Raw genomic sequence first — 20,409 nt, 5'->3', positions numbered from 1 at the left:
GAAGAGTGGAGGAAGATGTGGAAAGACTAGGACAAGGAAACCCACCTTGAGGAATGTCTTAGTCACTGTTCCATTGCTGCGAAGAGTCACCATGACCGAGGCGACTCTTACAAAAGAAAGCTTACAGTTTCAGAGGTTTAGTCCACTGGCATCATGTCAGGGAGCAAGGTGGCATGCAGGCTGGCATGGTGCTGGAAAGGATCAGCTACATCCTGATCCACGACCAGCAGAAAGAGAAACTGACTGGGCCTAGCATGAGCCTTTGAGACCTCAAGGCCGCTCCTAGTGACACACTTCCTCCAACCAGGTCACACCTCCTAATCCTTATAATCCTTTCAAAGAGTTCCATTCCCTGGTGACTAAACATTCAAATATATGAGTCTATGGGGGCCATTCTTATTCAGGGGACCATTGTACCAGCTCTTCTTATCATCCACCACAGAAAGCAGTTTAGATGCCTGCCTGCAAGAGATCAACAAATACAATACTTACAGCCATCGCCAAGGGCAAGCCACAGAAGACGGACATATGTGGACCAGTGAGGTGGCTCAGAGGGTGAAGGTGTTTGCTGCACAAGCCTGAAGAAGACCTGAGTTCCACCCCCAGAACCCATGTAAAGGTGAATCTGAGCTGGACTCCCTGATACAGACCTACGATCTCAACTCAGCAATGTTACCTGAGAAGCTAAGAGAGGAGGATCCTAAGTGCAAGGCCGATTCCGGCCATTGAGTGAGTTCAAGGCTAGCCTGAGCTACTTAGTTAGACCTAATCTCAAAGTAAAAAGTAAAAAGCTAGAGCTCAGTAGTAGTGTGCTTGTTCAGCATGCAACTTTCAGTCCTGGGGGAAAGCAGGACAGCTCTAATCACAGAATTTCACATGAAAACATTTAGGATTGAGGTTGTATAAAGATTCGCTCCTAGAGGCCTGGAATATTCTGGACTTGTACTCTTTTGGGGGTCATTTAAGATGTTTCAAGTCAAGCCACAGAGCCATCTGTTGCCTGGTGAAAATCTAGGCATGGGGAATTGGAGACATGCCCCCACCTGGTGTCCCCATCTGGCTGCATGACCTCAGGAGGATCCTGTCCCCTTTCCTGACCTTAATGTCCTCATCTGCCCAATGGGAATCATATTTCTGCGTTATCCAGAGATGTGGGAGGATGAAGCAAGGGCACAGGAGAATCTCATGAATGAGAGAGATTGTGCTCTGGGTCATGGGAAGAGAGGAATGGATGCCTCCTTTCCACCTTCCAAGCTCACAAAGGAAGTAGAGGGAGGAGCTGGGGACCACCCAGGCCAGCACGCAGCCCATTCTTAAGACAAGAGCAGGAGTGTGGGCACCTGGACCATGGACCAGAGCCATGGACCAGAGCTGGTGAGGCAGCCACCCAAGCTGTCTGGAGCATGGGGACACTAATAAGTGCTTTGCTGTACTCTCCACCCCCAGTGCAGCTGCAGTTGCAGCTGCAGCTGGTCACCTCTTCAAGGGCTAGAGGCATCAACCTCCCGCCCACAACAATACACCCACCACAGCACAGATGAGTGCGGTACACTTGCCCCTCTCAGCCTACCATCCCACCTGAGTCAGAGGGTCTCTCCCAGACAGAACCCATCACACCCATCCTTGCTCAAAACCTTCCACAGTTTCTCTTCCATCATTCCCTTCATCAGTAGAGCCTGGTGGGCAGTGCCTCTTCCTGTCCCCACCCCAGGATCTCAGCACAAGGTTAGGAGCCTAGCCTTGTGAAGAAGCTGCCTTGGTTACAATTCTGGTTCATCACCTTATTCCTTCATCAGAAACATTGCTGAGCACTTACTCTGGGCCATACGCTGTTCAGGAACATATCAATGTGCAAATGAGATGGATTCGTGGCTTCACAGTCTCCTTTATGGCTCAGGGATATTGACAGGTGACACCCCAAGTTAAATACACAGCATACAGGACAAATGAGCAGAGGAAGCTCTCCAGGAATTCTGGGAAGAATGGTTCTCCCTACTTCTCTGTAGCCCAGACTGACCTTGGGCTCTTTGTGATCCACCTGCCTCAGCCTCTGGAGTATTGGGATTATGTGTACCATCTTAAAAAAATAAAAACCTTCTTAACGTCTCTGTTACAGTGGTGGTAGGTGGGTCATCTAGGGTAGACTAGGGAGGAGGTGAGAGTCGTGGAGAGTTTCAAAGCACTAAGGAGCCAGGGAGGCAGACAGAGAGGTCAGTACAGTACGGCTGTGATCTCAGCCAGAGGCACAGATGGTGGCTTCATCTGCCTGGTGCTTAGGGGACCCCATCTGTAAGTTAGACGTGGAAGCATCGACCCCTACCCTTCACCTCATCCAAAAAGACAGGCCTCCAAGTCCCAAGCTGATGGCTATAGCTAGGAACGAAGGTTTATCCTCTGAGAGGTTGCAGTAGCCTGAGGGCCATGCTTCCCAAGGAGAGTCGTGGGTGCTATCACTGAACACATAGAAATGGCAGGAAGGACTCCAGGGGATGGACAGAGCACTCTTGCTATTGGCTTCAGTCCCCAAACACCAAGACCCAAGAGCCATGCCCCTAAATTGATGTGGTTAAAGTTGTGGACAGACCCAAGTAAGACCAGGTAGAATTTTTTAGATTAAGAAGGAACAAAATAAGGCTGGGTGGTGGTGGCCCACATCTTTGATGCCAGCATTCAGGAGGCAGAAGCCAGCAAATCTGAGCTTTAGGCTAGTCTGGTCTACAGAGAAAGCTCCAGGACAGCCAGGGCTACACAGAGAAACCCTGTTTCAACAACAACAACAACACAGAGAAGGAAAAAAAAGAGGAGGAGGAGGAGGAGGAGGAGGAACAAAAGGTCCCCCGCCTAGAGCTTAAACTGCCTCTGCAGTATGTTAGCCATGTGGGCCCCTACCTTGGACTTAACCTGCCGGTCTCCTGGGCTGGCTGTGCCACATTCAGTGACTGAGCATGACGGCACCGTGCACACTCTTGGTCCAGAGATACAGCAATGAACTCGACAGCCAAGGTCCTGTCGGGCAAACCTAGCCGTCATCTCAAAGGGAATAATACAGTTTATTCTGAGCCACCAACATGAGAGCCCATAGTCCCAAACACAGACTCAGTTTATCTCAGATGACTGCTCCACCATGGACAGAAGTTACATGAGTTATTTTGTTGCTTGTTTGTTCCTTTGTTTCTGAGACAGGGTCTCACAATGGCTGCCTGGTTGGCCTGGAAAACTCTATGTAAAGCAGGATGGCCTTGAACTCACAGAGATGTCTCTGCCTCCCAAGTGCTGAAATTAACGGCATGAGCCGCCAAGCCCAGCCCAGGTTACATGCGGTCTTATTAGTCTTAGAACAAAATAAAGGCAAAATTCAAGCCATTTATTAAATACGTTGGTGGGGACTGTAGTTAGATGAAGCACAACACAATGAGGTTTTAGACGCTCTCTGTCAACATCTTTAGCGTTTGGGTGTCGTGGGATCTAGTGGTCTACTTAAAATATATTCCAAAGGTTTTTACTTGATACCCAAAAAGATGTTGGGTCACAGAGGTGGGCAATGAATGGCTGGTAAGGAGAATAAAGACAGCACAAGGTAATTCATCTCTGAATCTACAACATTCCAACTCTCCACAACCACAAAGGTTGAATCCGTCAACCAGCCTCACAGAGTCTTTCAGATGGGTGTGACTTCTGTCTGGTAACTTCCATCCACAGTCTCCATTTCAAGAAGCTCAGAAAGGGAGCTGTCTAGAGAGAGGAAAAAATATGATGTGGTAAGTGCAGAGGTGAGGACACAGAGCAAGCTAAAGGGGCCCTCGGGATGTGGAGACATGGCACGGCTGTACAGGAGCAAAGGGCCGGGAGGAAGTTAAACCAGGCTAAAGGCAAGTGTGTGCAAATGTCCTGAGAATCCCTCCATTGGCCACGACTCCCTTACTGCCCGCTGGTCCAGTGACCCTTCACTCTCTGGATGGATGGATGCAGCAGCCCCATGCGCAGAGCATCATTGGCAACCCCACGGAGGAGTAAAGCCCCTGGGGATACCATCCCCCTTTCCTCTCTCCTCTTCCCAGGGCTTCATCCCTGCAGGCCTCACCTGGTAGTCTCCACTGACCTTGCTTCAGTGATCAGAGACAAGTACCAGGTCTGGGCAGCAGGGAGTGCGGCTGACACCCAGTGAGAGCCTGTGGATTAGGCATTGACACTCTTCTCTCCAGCCATATATATCCAGTGCCTCCTTCGCCTCTCTGGCCTCATCACCTACCTTTCTTCCTCACCCCTCTGTTCCACTTGCATTAAAGCCAAATGCTCACCCCAGAGTCTCTGCGCTTGCTGTGGCCTCTGCCTAAAGTGCTGTCTCACCTCACCCAATAGCCACACGGCTCACTCCCTCACCTCCCCTACACTTCTGTTCCAAGGCCACCTCCACAGAGAAGCCCTCCCTGACTGCTTTATCCCAAACAGCTCCTGCACCACCCCATCTCCACTTGACATTGCTGGGCACCTGACAACACCTATCTGCACTTGAGACAGGATACATGTGCTCGTTTCCCTGTTCATTGTCCACTTCCTGCCCCAATCTGAAGGCGGGCACACCTGGCTTTGCTCATGGTAGACTCATTCATGGATCTCCGTGCCTGGGAAATTGCTACATTTTTATGAAATGAATAGAATAGTTAGGAAATATCAGAGATGTCCCAGAGTCCACAGCCTGTTCATCTTGACTCTTGGAGATGATTGTGACCTCCTCTCCAATGTCCGGTGACCAGATGTGGCCTCTTAGGGATGGTCAGAGCCAAGAAACTGTTAACATGGGGCCTACCCCAATCCACTCCATGTAGGCCCACCTGGCAGGGGTCAGAGGTGTCTGCCTGTCCAGCCATCTTTGGCCCCAAGGTGGAGAGACCCAGGGCTAGGGTCCAGGCCCCAGGGATTCCTGGAAAGGCTCATTTCTCCTTTGGCAAATATCCCCACTTCCTTCCCAGGGCTTGTGCCTGCATTTCTGAACCAGAAGGTGTTTACACAAAACATCCTGGGTTTGGCGACAAATTCACCCTCCATGAGGAATCCTTAATGAAGCTTCTCCTTCCCCACACCAGGCAGCTGCAAAGTAAACCAGCTCAGTCTCCGGGAACTGAAGGCAGCCCAAAGCCAGACAAAGAGGAGGTGCTTCTGGGCTTCAGGCGCCACAATTTGAGAATGTCCAAAGACAGTTGTGCTGTAGAGACCAGAGCGCTTCCCCCACCCCGCAATCTCTGTCTGACCTGCCCTTCTCCCAGCCTCAGCCTGCAGCTATAAAACTAAAAGGTAATGATCCTGTCTATACAAAAGTGGCCATGAAATTTAAGGGAGGCAGAGCATGAAAGGCCTAAGTTGCCAGGAGTCAATAAGGGAGACTAAAAAAATGACCATCAGAGCTAGGCCTTAGGGCTGGGGAGGAGGCTCAGTGAGTAAGAGTGTTCACTCTGAGAGAATGAGGATCTGGGTTCGAATCCAAAGCACCTACACAAAAATCCAGACATGGTTGGGTGGGACTGTTACCTCAGCATTGGGTAGCTATAGAGAGCTCACTAGCCCCAAAGAGAGGTTCTGGTTCAATGAGAGGCCCTATTTCAAGACAGTAAGGTGGAGAATGCCAGGGAGACACCCGTTACCGTACACTGGCCTCTGCATTTGTCTGCATATGCACAGGTACCCCCACAATTACGTGCATGCACCATACACACACAACGCATACACCCACACAAAGTAAAATGAGATGGGATGCAGCTCAGTGGTAGAGCTGAGTGCGTGAGAGGTGCTGGGTTGATTCTTGTTACACACACAGAAAAGCAAAATTGCATCCGTGAGGCAAAAACTCCCAGGCCTCACCTCTGAACCCCGAGCTTTGCAACCTACAGTAAGAGGTTGGGGGACCCTCTGGTTCCGCTGAGCAGCCATCCCCCCCACCTCCTCTGGGAAGTCTTGAATACTAATTTACTCTTCAGCTCTTACTGACACTTCACTGTTCACCCTGGACAGTTTCCAGCTCCTTCTGTGTGGGGCTCGGCTTGCTATTGTGGACATTGGATTCAAGAAACGCAGCGGCCAAATGAAATTTTAAATGATTGCTATTTCCTTTTCATCTTTCGGAGAGAGAGAGAGTGAGGGGATTTCTTTCACCCATTATTTACAAACTGGAAGCTGAAAGCGTCATCAGTTAAATGCAAATCTCTGCCACACTAAACATAAACAGCGTCATTAAACAGGACTTAGGATTTCTGTGTCTCCAAAGCCCTTATCTCTAGAATAATTAATATGCAATTATTTTGTCATCAGTGTTCGTTGTTTCCCACTAGGATGACGTTCCTAGAATCGGGATGTTTTATTCGTTGCTGCATTCTTGACACTCAACCTGGCATACGGTGGATGCTCAAGAACCCTTTGAAGGCAGGGAGAGCCAAGAGGCAGCGCACTGGGCGCTCGCTCAGAGACTGAAGGGGGCGCTCCTGCCCCGCTCCCAAAGCTAGACCCGCCCCCTCCGGCATTCCGCTGGTGCGCATGCGCCACCCCTCTAAAGCCAGTGTTCTTTTCACTGCGCAGGCGTGCCGGAAGTCCTTAGCGCGGCGCGTGCGCGGAGGGAGCCGAAGCGGGGTTGAGGCCGTGTGAAAAGCGATATTAGGAGTTGCGTGTCGCCATGCTGTCCCCCGATGCGGAGCGGGTGCTGCGGTACCTGGTCGAAGTGGAGGAACTGGCCGAGGCTGTGCTGTCGGACAAGCGGCAGGTGAGTGACGCGGCGGCGGCTAGCTCCGTGCGCAAGCGCGCGGGGTCCCGGAGCGAGCGCCCCCTCTGCGCTGGGCAGTCGCTTTCCTTCCGCCCTGCCCCTGCCGGCCCCCAGATCCTTACCCTCTGCATGCTGCTTCCCCGACACCGGTTTCCAAACGCAATCCAGACCCCCATCGTGAGTCAGGTTGCGGCATTTGGTTGGGCAGTAGGATGACGAGGAGGGGGCGGGGGAGGTTGGAGGGTTTCGTAGACCCGAGAAGGGAGCTTGGCTCCGGTTCTGTGGTAGGTGGTGAGTCTCTAAGTTCCTGCTGGGGATGTTATCAGTGGATTTTGATTGATTGGTTGATCTAAACTTTAGAGGGTCTCATGTATCTTGGGGCTGGCCTAGAACTCACTACGTAGTCTGGGATATCCTTGAACACAGTTCGTGGTCCGCCTTCGTCAGCCTCCTGAGTTCTGGGATTATAGGCATTAGGTTTTAAAAGAGTTTTCTCTGGCTGCTTCCTTGCGTGCAGAGAACCGTTTAGATCACTGGTTCTCAGCCTTCCTATCGCTGCGACCTTTAATACAGTTCCTCATGTTGTGGTGACCCGCAACCATGAAATTATTTTCATTGCGACTTCAAAGCTGTAATTTTGCTGCTGTTATGAATTGTAAATATCTGTGTTTTCCGATGGTCTTAGGTGACCCTGTGAAAGGATCAAGACCCACAGGTTGAGAACCACTTATTTAGTTATCCAGATGATCTGGATTTGGACCAGATGGTAGTGATGGGGTGAGAAATATACTGTGAAAATCGTCTCCAAAAGCTGTCATAATTACTCCTTGTGGTCTATAGTGAGAAGGCTCGATGGTTTACAAGCAGCAGGATTCCTGTGTACTCCAGCCCCAGAGTCACCACCTGAGTAGCTGTCATGGTGGTGTCCTACCATACTGTTCCAGTCTAGGGTGGTTGAATGTCTGGTGAGACTGTCAGAATTACCTACAATAGCCTGTCAATAATCCCTGTCTAGAGGAGACACTCACCTCCCTGATGGCCCTGGTATACGCTCAAGTTTGAATGGACAAATGATTCTTCATTGGTAAACATTTTCCTAGCACCTGTTCTGGAGGAAGGGGGCTCCTGTACAAGCAGAGGAGCTGGCAGCTGAGTGGGTGAAGAACACAGTCACACTTGAGTCCGTCCACGTTAGGCAAGACATTGGGAGTTAGCCAGGAAGGATGCTTTCAGGTTGGGGCAGGAGACAGCTGAGTTCTCTCTGCTTCTGTTTTCAGATTGTGGACCTGGACACCAAGAGGAATCAGAACCGAGAGGGCCTGAGGGCCCTACAGAAGGACCTGAGTATCTCTGGTAAGTTGTGACATCCTCACTGAAGCCCTGGAAACTGGTTCAGTTCTCTTCTGAAGGCCTTTGTTGTCGCTGGTAGAGACCAGGCAGGAGGCTGGGACTGTGACTCAGCCTCACAGGAAACTAAAACAGCTTGCGGAGAAGAGCGGGTAAACGTTGCAGGTCAGACATGTGCTGTGACTCAGGATTGTAGCTGCTCACTTCAGTGACAGGCCATTAGCTTATCACTCATTGATGGCAGATGCTGAGAGTGCTCACAGCACATAAAAGCAATAACAGTTCTGCCCTTATGTTCCACACGAGGAAAAGCAGAGTAAACGTAACTGAAAATTGTGAGAAAGCTAACGCTGGAGTTGGCCGTGAGTGGGTGTTGAGACTGCCTAGGAGGGAGGAGGAGGGGCTCTTTAGATGAGGCCAGGTGGCTGTGGCAGTGTGCGCAAGCAGGGGACAACATGAAGCACTTCTGGAAAGATGGGCAGCATTCAGGCCGTAATGAAGGGCACCGACGTGCATCCCACCGGCTGCTCATCTCACCAGAGTAGAACCCAGAGTTGTCCTGCAGGACTCCGTGACCCAGCCCCACAGGAGCTCCACCATGGTAGCCCCACTCTCCCACTCTCCCACTCGTTGACTCACTGGTCTCTTGGTTGTCCTGGCATCAAAGGACTGCCGATTCCAGCTGTTGCCGTTCCCCTGCCTGCCTCTGTCTGCCCAGGTATCTAAGGGAGATGTCCTTCCTTTCCTCAGTTCTCTGCCTGGATGTCACATCTCCAAAGAGGCCTCATACTTCTCCTCTCATGCTTCCCATCACCCTTAAACAGCTTTATTTTTTTATAGTAGTTTTTAGCAGTGTGTGGAAAAACAGCTTGTTTATTTCCCGCCTTTTGCTCTAACGTGAGTTCCACAAGGGCAGGAACTGTCTTACTGGGCTATGTTCTTAGCATCCAAACAATGCCTGGCAGATAGTCAGTGCTTCAAAAAGAAGATATAAAACATGTTGAAGAAATAAATGTCTGTTTGCTGTTTCAGAAGATGTGATGGTTTGCTTTGGGAACATGTTCATCAAAATGCCTCACCCTAAGACAAAGGAAATGATCCAGAAAGGTAAGGTGTCCTGGGAATGCTCCCCATCAGTCATAGTCCAGCACTGAGAGTCCCGCTTTGGCAGTTGGAGAGGCAGCTGTGCTGGAGAGTTGATGTGGTTTTGGTTCCTGCTCTGCCACAGTGGGTCAGTTCCTCACCTGTAAGTGGGGCTCTACACAGCACAGTTGGGAAGCTGAGATAAACCGTATGTCTAGCATGATTCTTGTTTGCTAGTGAGAAGTCAGTTGGGTTACAAAAACTTGACAAATTGAGCTTGAAATACCATTCTGTTTTCTTCATTAAAAAGTTGTCCAAAGGAAGGAAAGAAAACCAACAACAATTTTTTTTTTCCCTAGAGTGCTGTTGAGATGGCTCAGCAGGTAAATGTGCCTGATGATGACCCGAGTTCAGTCCTCTAGACCCACATAGTAGGAGGAGGAACCAACTCAAGTTGACCTCTGTGCTCCCGCCACGCACATACATCACACAAAATAAAGACAACAACAAAAGCAGTTTCCCAGATGCTCAATAGTGGCCTCATAGTGTAGTCCCTTGGTCATTGAGTATCATTGTAGTATTGCAGGCTTTATATCTGTATAGCAGGCTGGGGAAAGGACTTTTGTCATATGCGGTCTTTGTTTTCTGTTTGAAAATAAGGTCACTGTGCCAAAAACCTTACTGGTCAAGGCCATTGTAGCTGTAAAGGGCCTGGATAAGTGAGCTTTCGCATGAGTCTGTGTATGTATGAGTTGCACTGGGTATGTGCATGCAAAGGTCAGAACAGGATGTTTTCCTTTATCATTTTCCACCTTACTGCCTTGAAGTGGGGTCTCCCAGCCTCTTTGGCTAGGCTGGTTGGCCAGCAAGTTCTCTGGATCTGCTTGTCTCTGTCCTCTGGTGCTGGGGTTACAGGCATGTTCAGCCATGCCAGGCTCTTTTGGGGAAGGGAAGGATGAAACAGGGTTTCTTTGTGTAACAATCCTGGCTGTCCTAGACCTCGCTCTGTAGACCAGGCTGGCCTTGAACTCACAGAGATCCACCTGTCTCTGCCTCCCAAGTGCTGGGATTAAAGGTGTGCACCACCACCGCCCGGCTCATGCCTGGTTTTTTAACATGGGTGCTGCAGATTCAAACTCAGTCCTCGCACATGTAGAGCCAGTACTTACTGACTGAGCCATCTCCCCAGCTCCTGAGGGAGCTTTTATTTTTCATGTCCCCTGCAGTTGAGAATGTGCCGAAAGTGGATGTGTGACTGGGAGCCTAGCCCAGTGGTAGAGCATTTTCCTAGCCTGTGTAGGGCTCTGGGTTTCATCCCCAGCACTGCTAGAAAATGTAGTGTAGGAGGAGCAAGCCTCTATGGTCTGCCCAGCCTGGCATACTGCTCAGGTCTCCAAAACCATGAACTGCTGGAATCTCTTTGGAGAAGCTCTGTAAAGACAAGGCTGCTGCTGGGTCCTTGCCTGGGAAAAAGACAGGGTTCACTTGTTTTCTCTTTCATGTCCTTGAAAAACATGTGGATCCAAAGGACCAGCAAGGTTGCCTCAGGTCCTGAAGACAGGATGTCTTTATACTTTCTGGAACTAGACCAAGCCTGGAAATTTCGGCTATTCTATTAAAACAGTGTGGTTAAAATGAAGGGTTGGGCTGGAAAGATGGCTCACGTTAAGAGTACTGGCTACTCTTCCAGAGGACCCAGGTTCAGTTCCAGTCATCTACATAGTAGCTCACAACTGGTGTGACTTCAATTCCAGGGGCTCCAACACTTTCTAGGCATGCCATGGTGCACAAACATATATACAGGCAAACACACACACACACATAATAATAGTAATACATTTTTAAAGTTATTTTTAAAAAATTAAGGGTTGGGGGCTGGAGAGATGGCTCAGTGGTTAAGAGCACTGACTGCTCTTCCAGAGGTCCTGAGTTCAATTCCCAGCAACCACATGGTGGCTCACAACCATATGTAATGAGATCTGGTGCCCTCTTCTGGCCTGCAGGGATACATGTAGGCAGAACACTGTATACATAATAAATAAATCTTTAAAAAAAAAAAAAAATTAAGGGTTACTGTGCATGGGTAATGGGCCAAAGACTATGCAGCTGAAAACTCAGGGGTCCTGATGACCCACAAATGTTATCTGATCTCTGTGGGGGTTCTAGGAAGTCATCAGGCTTCCCCCAAATCAATATAGGCTGAACAAGTTCATAGGACACTTTCCTATTTATAGTGAGAGATAAAACCATTACCAAGGCTGTGAAGCATGGCTAGTCAGGGGTTTTCCTCATCGGGAAGTGAGAGTAGGCAGTGAACTCATTGAGTAGAATGTCCCTCCCAGCAGTTGATTGATCCAACTTTGATAGGTTCCTGTGTACCATTTCTCAGGTGCACATTATGGTGACTGTAAGCTGGTCCTTCCTATCCACCATGGCTGACCATATCCAGGTTATGCTGGAGCAGTAGGCTCTCCCATTGGCTGCTTAGGTCATATTTTCACAGGACCTTGATGGAACTTGGATTTGTAAAGTTTCTTGGCTATCCACCAGTCAATACCCAGCATGCTTTGAGTAAGTATGAGTGGCAGGCCATGTTCTGGGCCAGCTTAGGGGCTTGAGCAGGTAGTGTCCCTCTGGTATTTAGCCCTTTCTCAGCTGATCTTTGAGGTCACCTTTCCTTCCTGTGTGCTACAGGCCTTGGCTCTCAAAGGTGTTAGGTGGAGACTGGGGTCCCTCTCTGTCATATAACCTTGTCCTGTCTGCCTGCTGCAATTTTTTCAGATCAGGAGCACCTGGATAAAGAAATAGAAAGACTCCGGAATCAACTTAAAGTGAAAGTTAACCGCCTCTTTGAAGCCCAAGGTATTACCTGGCAGGGCTGGAAGCTGGGAGGGGAGGAAACCATTGAAAGAATGTTAGAGAGCAGATGTGGAACGCCACTCGGGAGGGCCGTGGGAAATGAGCAGTGGTTGTCTGTAGCTGTTCAGAGGTAGGACGCAGAGGTTTGTGGAGCTTATTCTTGTCTCAGCTCCTTTTCCAGGCACCAAGAGCTGCTGGGGTGATCTTGCATGGTGTGGGTACCAGGGTAGCGAGGACAGGAGAAACTCAGAAGGCTTCAGTCAGAGGGCAGAGCTTAAGTTTGGGTCAACTTGCGCACATCAGATCACAGGTCTGATCAGAACCTGCAGGTCTGTGTGCAGCAGTCATGGCTTGGCGGCCAGCTCTTGGCCAGGAGCGGTGTTGACTTGTGTCAGCCCGTGCACTGCAGAATCAGGCCCAGCCCTGCACCTCTCAGGCCGAGCTGGCAGTGGTAGTGCAGTGTGAGCTACTTTCCTGGGCCTGGCTCCAGAGTCAGCAGTAGGTTGGGCAGCAGGGGCCCCGTTTGATTATGACTGTCTTCTCCTTGCAGGGAAACCGGAGCTGAAGGGTTTTAACCTGAAGCCCCTCAACCAGGATGAGCTCAAAGCCCTCAAGGTCATTTTGAAAGGATGAGACCCAAACAGCAGGATGGGGACCTCTACTAGGACCCTCCAGCCTTGAGACCTGCAAGGACAGGATTGTCTCTTTAAGGGGACAGGCATCAAGAATGTGGCTTCTGTACAAAACCTTTTTCTGTAGTGCTTGGCTGCTTTGTGACAAGAGAGAACCCTTAGCCTGTTCTGTGGCCACCAGAGCTCGGTAGACACAAGACCTATTGACAGACCCCGGCAGCCGTCTGTAGGTGTGTGGGGGTGTGAGAATGGCTGCCGCCGGCGCTTCTCAACAGTAGCCTGCTGTTCAGATGGGCCTGGCCAGGGATCGGGGAGAGGGCGGACTGGGAGCTTCATTCCAGTTTTCTGCATGGTGAGGCACTTTCAGGCAGTATGTGTGACAGTTAGAATATGGAGGAGACAGACATTCACTTCATTGTGAAGCAGACAGACCCTTAGTGCCCCACACCAGCTGCAGGGTAGGCACATTTCCCCCGTGCCCCCTCCTGTCCCTTTTCCTGCTGGCTTTCCATAGCAGGTGCTGTCAATCACCCTCTGGTTGCTCTGGAGATGGGAGGCCTTACAGACTGCTGGCCCAGGGCAGGCAGGCAGTGTCCTTCCTAATATGACTCAAGATGGAGCATCCTCACAACCCCTGACAGCAGGGCTTGGCTAGCTGGCCTGACTGCATAGTGGGAATGTGCTGTGAGAGCAGAACTGGCCTCTGTTCCCTGAGGCTCAATAAACATGAATAAACCACAGCTCTGAGTTGTCGCCTCCCTCAGTTCCTCACCAGGGCCCAGCCCTTTACTAGAGTGCTGCTTAAGAAATGAGGTGGCTCTTGCCTTAAAATGAATGACATGGAGAGTAGACAGATAGAGGCCACTGCCTGTTCCTCTCGCTGCATTTTGGTCCTAAGTTTCTTCCAAGATGAAAGACGGGGGTGGAGAGGAGGCTCTGGGATTAAGAGCACTTGCCTTTCTTTCAGAAGACCAAGTTCAGTTCCTAGCTCCACGTGATGGCTTATAACCATCCATAACTCCAATTCTAGGGGATTTGATACCTTCTTCTAACTTCCACAGGTACATGTACACATATGTACATAAAAGCAAAACACTCAAATGCCAGTCTTTAATCCCAGCACTCAGGAGGCAGGTGGTTCTCTGAGTTCCAGGACAGCCAGAGCTATGCAGAGAGACCCTGTCTCAAAAAACAAAGGAACTAAGAATTAGAACTAAGCCAAATACTTTAAATATTGCTGATGCCTTCAGGGAATATTTAAAAATGTGTTGATCAAGAAAAACACCTAATGTATGGCAGATTTGGCCCATGCCTGCAGTTTTGGTTTTTGGGTTTTATAGACATTCCTGTAATAGACCCAGACCAAGGTGCATGTCTTCACTGGGGTCTAGTTAGAAGACCCCACAGCTTCAGAGAGGGAGGCCCTGGCTTAGCCCAGGCTGAGGGAGGTTCTTGAACCATGAAGTGGGCCAAGCAAAGCAAGGGCTGAACAGTGTGATCTACTGACTGTAGATGCTGTGTGGTCCCCTCAGGGCCGAAAGGAGGATGTTACTGTCTTCCCCACCGTTTCATGAGATTCCAACCGACTGAATAAAATACAAACTCGGCAGATTCTCTTCGATGGCAGGCACCTGGTAAATCTGCCTGGCACACAGTTTCTCCCCTGGAATATTGCTTCTGCCTGCCTGCCAGGGTGGATGCTAGGCCAAAGAGCCCATCAGTTCTGCATCCTTGAAGTGAGAACCTAGAGTCCATACCCGGGGTTTGTGGGTGTGGGATAGAGTCCATGCCTGGGGGTTATGGGTGTGGGAAACTCCTGAGCTCTGGAAACAGAAGGTCCAGGGTGGCTCAGCTCCCAGCCTCCCATGGCCAGTTGGTTCACGTCTTGCTTTGCTGGTATTTCTTTCCCATGCTTTTCTTCGGGCTTACTTTAGGCATTCAGGATTGTATTTGTAGGCAAAAACACTGCCCAGAGGTAGGTAGAGCTGCCTGGCCCCCGCTGGAAACCCCTTCTCCATGGAGAAGTTGCCTCCAGCTCAGGCTTACAGCCACCCCCTAGCCCAGGAGGAGGCCTCTGAACAGAATGTGGTAATGCCCCTGACTCCCCATGCGATCTTGCCTGTCAATTGTAGCCTCACTTTCTGATTTTAAAACTCAGTCTCAAATGAGAGGTAGGTTTTCCCAGGTCTCATTTTCATCTGAGACACAGGAGACTCCAGTTCTGTGGTTTTCACATGGCCCGGTCCATGGGTCCATGTGAATCAAGGCATTGCAGAGGACAGGGTACATTTAGGGCTTGGCACTCTCCCAGGCTTCCAGTAGACAATCCAAAATCATTTACTTTGCAAGCATAGCTTAAAGACAAGTTTCCTAGCCCAGCGGACCCTTCACCATGACCAAAGAGACAGCAAAATGCCAGTGGCATCCTGAATCAGGCCAGTGCTGAGTGACTCAAAGCCTGTGCTTTATTAGATGTGCTCTCTGGAAGGTAGAACTTGCTGCTTGGCCTCTTTGGGCCGAGTTACCAATCTGTCGAGGATGAGCCCACCCAGTCCCAAGGATTAGCTGTCCCTGGTTCAAAGATGCCAGGGGGTGGGGTGGGGGTGGCTGGAGTGAGGAGTCTAGGGTGTCTGGTCCAAGTAACAAGCAGAGGCTGCCTATCCAGTAAAATGGCTGCCAGGCTGGAGGGAGGTGAAGACTGGTACGCTGTGCTGGAATCCTGTGAGAGGCCAGGGCGGCACCTGCCAGGGCCTCGTTCCTGGCTGGGGTCAGCCAGGAGTTTTCTTCTGTGATTGAAGGGATCGGAACAACTGCCTCAGCTGCTCCTTCCGATCGTTGATGCAGCCTAGAAAGAACACGAGGTGTTGGTTGGGGTGGCCTGGATATCTCCTAGCTGGTACAGGAGGGGGCACCTCTGAGTATCAGCTTTCTCAGGATGGCACCACCCACCTTGTAGAGTGAGTTCAGTGGTCAGCAAAGGCTGGAGCTGACTGGGGGTTCATCTGTTGCTTCAGGCACTGGCCCCAGATGGCTTGTTGAGCCCTCCCAGGAATGGTGTGTAGCCAGGAAACTCAGAGAGGTGGTCATTTACCCCAAGAACTGTCATTTACCCCAAGAGAGTTGATCCCAGGTTACGTGGTGCCAGAGTCACATTCAAGTGCTCTCCAGACTAGCCTGCCCTTGTCTGCTCAGTGAAAGCACACATCAGCAGTGCCTGAGGCTAACTTACATCCCTTACCCAGCACATCCTGGAAGTGTGTCCCAGGCAGTCCATGCGAAAAGGCTGCCTCTCCCGGCACAGTTCCCAGGCAACCTGTCCCTGCTTGGTCTCGGAGCTGGTTCTGAAGGCAACACCAGTCTTTAATCTTAGCCAGGCGCATTTATGATACTCATAAATGCTGCTTGAATAACCTGACACACCATGGCCACAAGAATTGACCTGGAGATGCCTGCTTCCTACTTAGTAACTCCAATTCCATCCTTGTCTCCAAGGCTGTCCCAGCTGTCAAGGCTTCAGCACCCCACCCTGTGCGTCCTTGACATTTTCCGAAGTGATTCCAGGGAACCTGCTTTAACGTTGTGGCTCACTCATCATGCCAAATCTTCAGGTTCAGTGCAGACCCTTTCTTGGAGCTCTAGACTCATCCCTGATCTTTTTTTTCTAGCCCTTTCACCTAATGTCCCTGAACACATTCCTAACTTGCCCTCAACCCTCAACATTCTCCCCTGCCTGCTCCCCAAACAACTCCTCCCATTTACCACCAACACTCAACTAGCAATTTGAAAGTAATTCTAGAGACTTCTACAGATATGGTTCTCTTTCTGCTCTGCCTGTTGGAGTGACTGCAAATCAACCATATCTTCATTTTAATAAGTATCTGCATTTTTCCAAGTCCAGTGTCTGCTGTTGGAGCAACCATTGGCAACGAAGACAACCTGAGCACTCAGCCGACCTGCTGAGCGTGGCCAGGAGGGGAGCGAAGAGTCACCCAGGCATCTCAGAACTATTGTCAGTCCTCCATGCCGTACCTAACACTCTGGTGGCCTGAGACACCTCTCCCACCCACCCCCCACCTCCTCCCACCTCCAGGGTCTTGTGAATGTTAGGCAAGCACTCTACCATTTTGCTATAACCCCTCTTTGACACGGGGATTTACTAAGTTAATTAGACTGGCCTTGAACCCACTCTGTAGTGCGGGCAGGCTCCCTAGTGGCTGGGTTTACAGGATGTGGCACTAGACCTGGCTAGGTCAGCCCCTTTCTACTTAACTATTAGTTAGATTTTATTGTGTGCAGCCAAGCCCAGTCCTAAATCATACTAAACTCTTTAAAAGATATCAAACTTCTCATCATGAAAGAAACAGGAACTCAGCGCTCAGGAGCCAAAGGCAGGTGGATCACTGAGCTCAAAGCCAACCTGAGTTTCATGAGTTCCAGGCCATCCAGAGCTACATAGTGAGACCTTGTCACAAAAAATAAAATTTTAAAAAGGAACCTTAAAACAAGCAAATGAGAAACTCGGGAAAATGTTTACTGTACATTTGATGGAACAGGGTGGGATGGGCTATATCTTCCGCCATTAATGTCATGTCATTACAAATGTAGGAAATTATAGGCAGTCCAGAGAAAAACAGGTCCAGGCCTGGCATAGCGCACACCTTTAATCCCAGCACTCTGGAGGCAGAGACAGGAGGATTTCTGTGAGTTTGAGGCTGGCCTGGGCTACATAATGAATTCCAGGCCAGCCAGGACTGCATAGTGGAACTTTGTCTCCAAAAAATTAAAGAAATAAAGAAAAAAAAAAAAAAAAAAAAACACAGGTAAAGGGGCCAGGCATGGTGGCACATGCCTACAACCCCAGCACTTTGTAGGCTGAGGCAGGAGGATTAGAAAGGACTTCGAGCCCAGCCTTAGCTCCATGGTGAATTCCAGGCCAGCTTGGCCTGTGTATGGCTTGGTTGGTGGAATGTTTGCCTGACACACGTGAGGCCCTGGCTTCCAGTCCTGGTAGCACGAAAACCTGGCATGTTGGCACACACCTGTGGTCCCAGCACTCAGGAGCAGAGACAGGAAGATCATAAGTTCAAGATCACCTTGGCTGCATGGTGAGTTGAACGACAGCCTGGGCTACATGAGAACCCGTCTTAACCACACCCCTAAACCCACACACACAAAAAAATTTCCTATAAGAGCTTGGTTCATGTTCCTTCATAAAAGTAGTCTATTATTAAAAATAAAAAAGGAAAATCGTAAAAAGCCAGGACATCTTACAAAAGAAGAAAGACAAATTAAAAACTGGAGCCCCCTCAGAAACCAATGGAATTCACATACAATAATAATGAATTCATAAGGGACAAAGGCTTGGACTCCAGTAAGTCTACCCCTTTGACCCAGTGGCTCTGCTTCCAGGGATCTCAAAGGAAATAGTTTCAATGGGTTTCACAGGAGAGAATGTTCACCACGATGTTATTTTGAAAAGTAAAGAGATGAAATTATGCCAAATGCCAAGTGATAAGAAATCGGCTTGGTAAACGCTGGCATACACTCAGGCTGAAATGCTCTACAGCCATGTCATAACCGCTTTGTAGCTTACCTGGGACTAGGAGAATCTAGAGGTCAGGATTCGGGGGTTAGGGTTCAGGCTGGCCCATCACCATGACAACAGCCTTCTACAGTCTGTGCAACTGTTGGAGACCATTTCCTCACCCGTGGGGTGATCACAGAACTACCACATGGAACATGGTAATGCACGTAAACATTTAGCTCAGCCCTGGCTAACACATGCTTCCCATGGGAGGGCCTTTGTATTCCTGAATGGAGGGATGCCACGTGGAAAGCGGGACTCTGAATGCCAGTCTGGTGCCAGATTTATAAAAATATGAATATATGCATTTTTTAAAACTGGAAGGAAACACCAGATTGTTAATGATGGTTATGTCTGGATGTGTTTTAAAATTCCCTTCTTTAGTTTTCAAATATTCTACAATGAGTGTGAATTTCTATAATTGGGAAATTTTTCACATTTTATATACGAACTTTATCGCAGAGTCCTGCAGTTGTTAACTTTTCTAATGATAATTTGTTCTCCACCTGAGTCCTGAAATCCCCCTCCTGATGGCTCAGTAATCTCTTACCATACTGGGCAGGGTCCTATCAGGAGTGTCCAATCTTTTGATATTGTGACCAGACATTGTCATCTACAAAATTCACACTTGAAAACTGTGCAAAAAGTTATACACACACACTCAAAGAAAAATTTCGTAAGTATTTTGAGTATACGATTTTGTGTTGGGCCACAGTCATTGCTACCCTTAGCTGCATTTGGTTCATGGGGTCCCCAGGTTGCAGGTTGGACACACACCCTGAAAGACACTACTCATCTGTATGTTATGGATGAAGACCAGAAAGGGTAAGCCACTTGCCTGAGTCACACAGCTGGTATGCTGCAGATTGGATTTACATGATCTTACTGCTATGCCAAGCTGACCCCCAGTCTACCTGCACTTCCTATGATATTTCTGTCCCACTCACTTTCTGTCTGACTCGGCATACCTAAGTGTGTGTTGGTCACAAAGTTTCCCATCCCTGAAGGGTCGGAAGGCCCCTCCTCTCTGCTGACAGGGCCATCATTCCACATGAGGTCGAAGCCCCCAATTCTCTTCTCCTTTCCTGTGAGTCTAGGGGTGCAGAGGGTGAAAGAATATGCAGTTGGTGAGGCTTTAAGAGAGAACCAACCCACCCGACCTGAGCCAGGTGCCATGTAGCTCTCCAACAGGGCCGCCCTCAGTTCTTCCGAGGCCCTATTCACTGTTAATAATATGCTCCTAGTTTGTGGTTTCTGGTTTAAAATATGATCCCCTCCCCAACCCAGGGATTCACCCATCCTTGAAGCTGGCCCTGTATTGTTTCCACTGGACATGGTGTTAAGATTGTCAAGTAGCCTCTTGGTAGATGCTGTAAGCCAGGTACTAACAATGAATTGCCTCGGTGAGTTAATCTAACAACCCGAGGAGAGTTACAATGCTCCCTACTTTACATGTGAGGAGACTGTAGCTCAGTGAGGTGAAGTGACCAGCCCAGGGTCTCACAGTCGGGAAGCCCTGAGTAAATCCAGCTACACTGAGTTCTTGGGCCTATGGACATCTCAGTTTCTCCATCTATGAAGCAAGTATCTCAAGGTTCTGAGTCGCCTCTCTCTCGACAGGAGCCCATCGGCCATGGACAGGGCATAAATGACAGGACCCCACCTGGCCTCCATGTCCACCACATGCAGGGTGTCTTCCAGCAGGCAGGTCTTGAGTTCGTAGTCCTCCTGGCTGCTGGCCGTCAGCGAAGGAGATGCATTGACTTCTAGGAGCCACCTGGGGAGGGCAGAGGATAACTGTGGGGGGGTTGTCAGAGATCCTGCCCGCCTTCTGCCAAAAGGTTCATGGATGTAATGCAACAAATATCAGCATCTTACAGCTTAGAAAAGCATCCAAAAGATGGGCAAACACACCCAAGTGAGGATGGGAAATGAACGGAAAATGAATCCACGAAAGCACAAGGGCTTGGCATAGCTCTAAGTTCAATGGTTGAGTAAAGATGATGCCCAACAAGGTGGTGGAGAAAAATCTCACAACAGCCCTGTCTAGAAATGTTGAAACAATGGTTAAAGGGTTGGAATAAAGTTACCCCATGTGGGCAGAAAGATACTCCTGGAAGCTGTAAGGTCACTGAATAAGAAGGCCAGTGCTGGAG

At 49.5% G+C, this 20,409-nt stretch overlaps 2 protein-coding genes across 8 annotated transcripts in view; one reads left to right on the top strand and one right to left on the bottom strand.

Moving 5' to 3' along the window:
- The first annotated feature begins 6,571 nt into the window (after nucleotides 1-6,571).
- On the top strand, nucleotides 6,572-13,409 carry Pdrg1 (p53 and DNA damage regulated 1). 2 transcript variants are annotated; one of them, XM_059259684.1, is made up of 5 exons: nucleotides 6,572-6,748; nucleotides 8,026-8,101; nucleotides 9,128-9,202; nucleotides 11,960-12,040; nucleotides 12,588-13,409. In XM_059259684.1, the coding sequence occupies exons 1-5, from the start codon at nucleotides 6,662-6,664 to the stop codon at nucleotides 12,668-12,670; spliced, it is 402 nt and encodes a 133-aa protein (XP_059115667.1). In that variant the 5' UTR covers nucleotides 6,572-6,661; the 3' UTR covers nucleotides 12,671-13,409. The 2 variants fall into 2 exon arrangements, with proteins under 2 accessions (XP_059115667.1, XP_059115668.1); XM_059259685.1 differs by lacking the exon at nucleotides 6,572-6,748 and adding an exon at nucleotides 6,832-6,925.
- A 1,703-nt stretch (nucleotides 13,410-15,112) lies between these two features.
- The window catches only part of Ttll9 (tubulin tyrosine ligase like 9), a 49,916-nt gene continuing 44,619 nt past the window's right edge, over nucleotides 15,113-20,409 (bottom strand). For 5 of the 6 annotated variants that reach the window (XR_009378932.1, XM_059261648.1, XM_059261649.1 and 2 more), the window contains 3 exons: nucleotides 19,917-20,030; nucleotides 19,222-19,346; nucleotides 15,113-15,514 (listed from right to left, as the gene is read on the bottom strand). Coding sequence is in view for 5 of the 6 variants with exons in the window: in XM_059261648.1 (XP_059117631.1) it covers nucleotides 15,438-15,514; nucleotides 19,222-19,346; nucleotides 19,917-20,030 (316 nt within the window). In the remaining variant the exon portion in view is untranslated. Of the gene's footprint in view, nucleotides 15,515-19,221; nucleotides 19,347-19,916; nucleotides 20,051-20,409 lie in introns of all 6 variants that reach the window. The other variant, XM_059261650.1, reaches the window with a different exon arrangement.

Source organism: Peromyscus eremicus, chromosome 4, assembly GCF_949786415.1.
Source record: "Peromyscus eremicus chromosome 4, PerEre_H2_v1, whole genome shotgun sequence".
Lineage (NCBI taxonomy): Eukaryota > Metazoa > Chordata > Mammalia > Rodentia > Cricetidae > Peromyscus > Peromyscus eremicus.
Note: the sequence above shows the minus strand (reverse complement) of the source record. Positions and strands in the feature narration are given on the sequence as shown.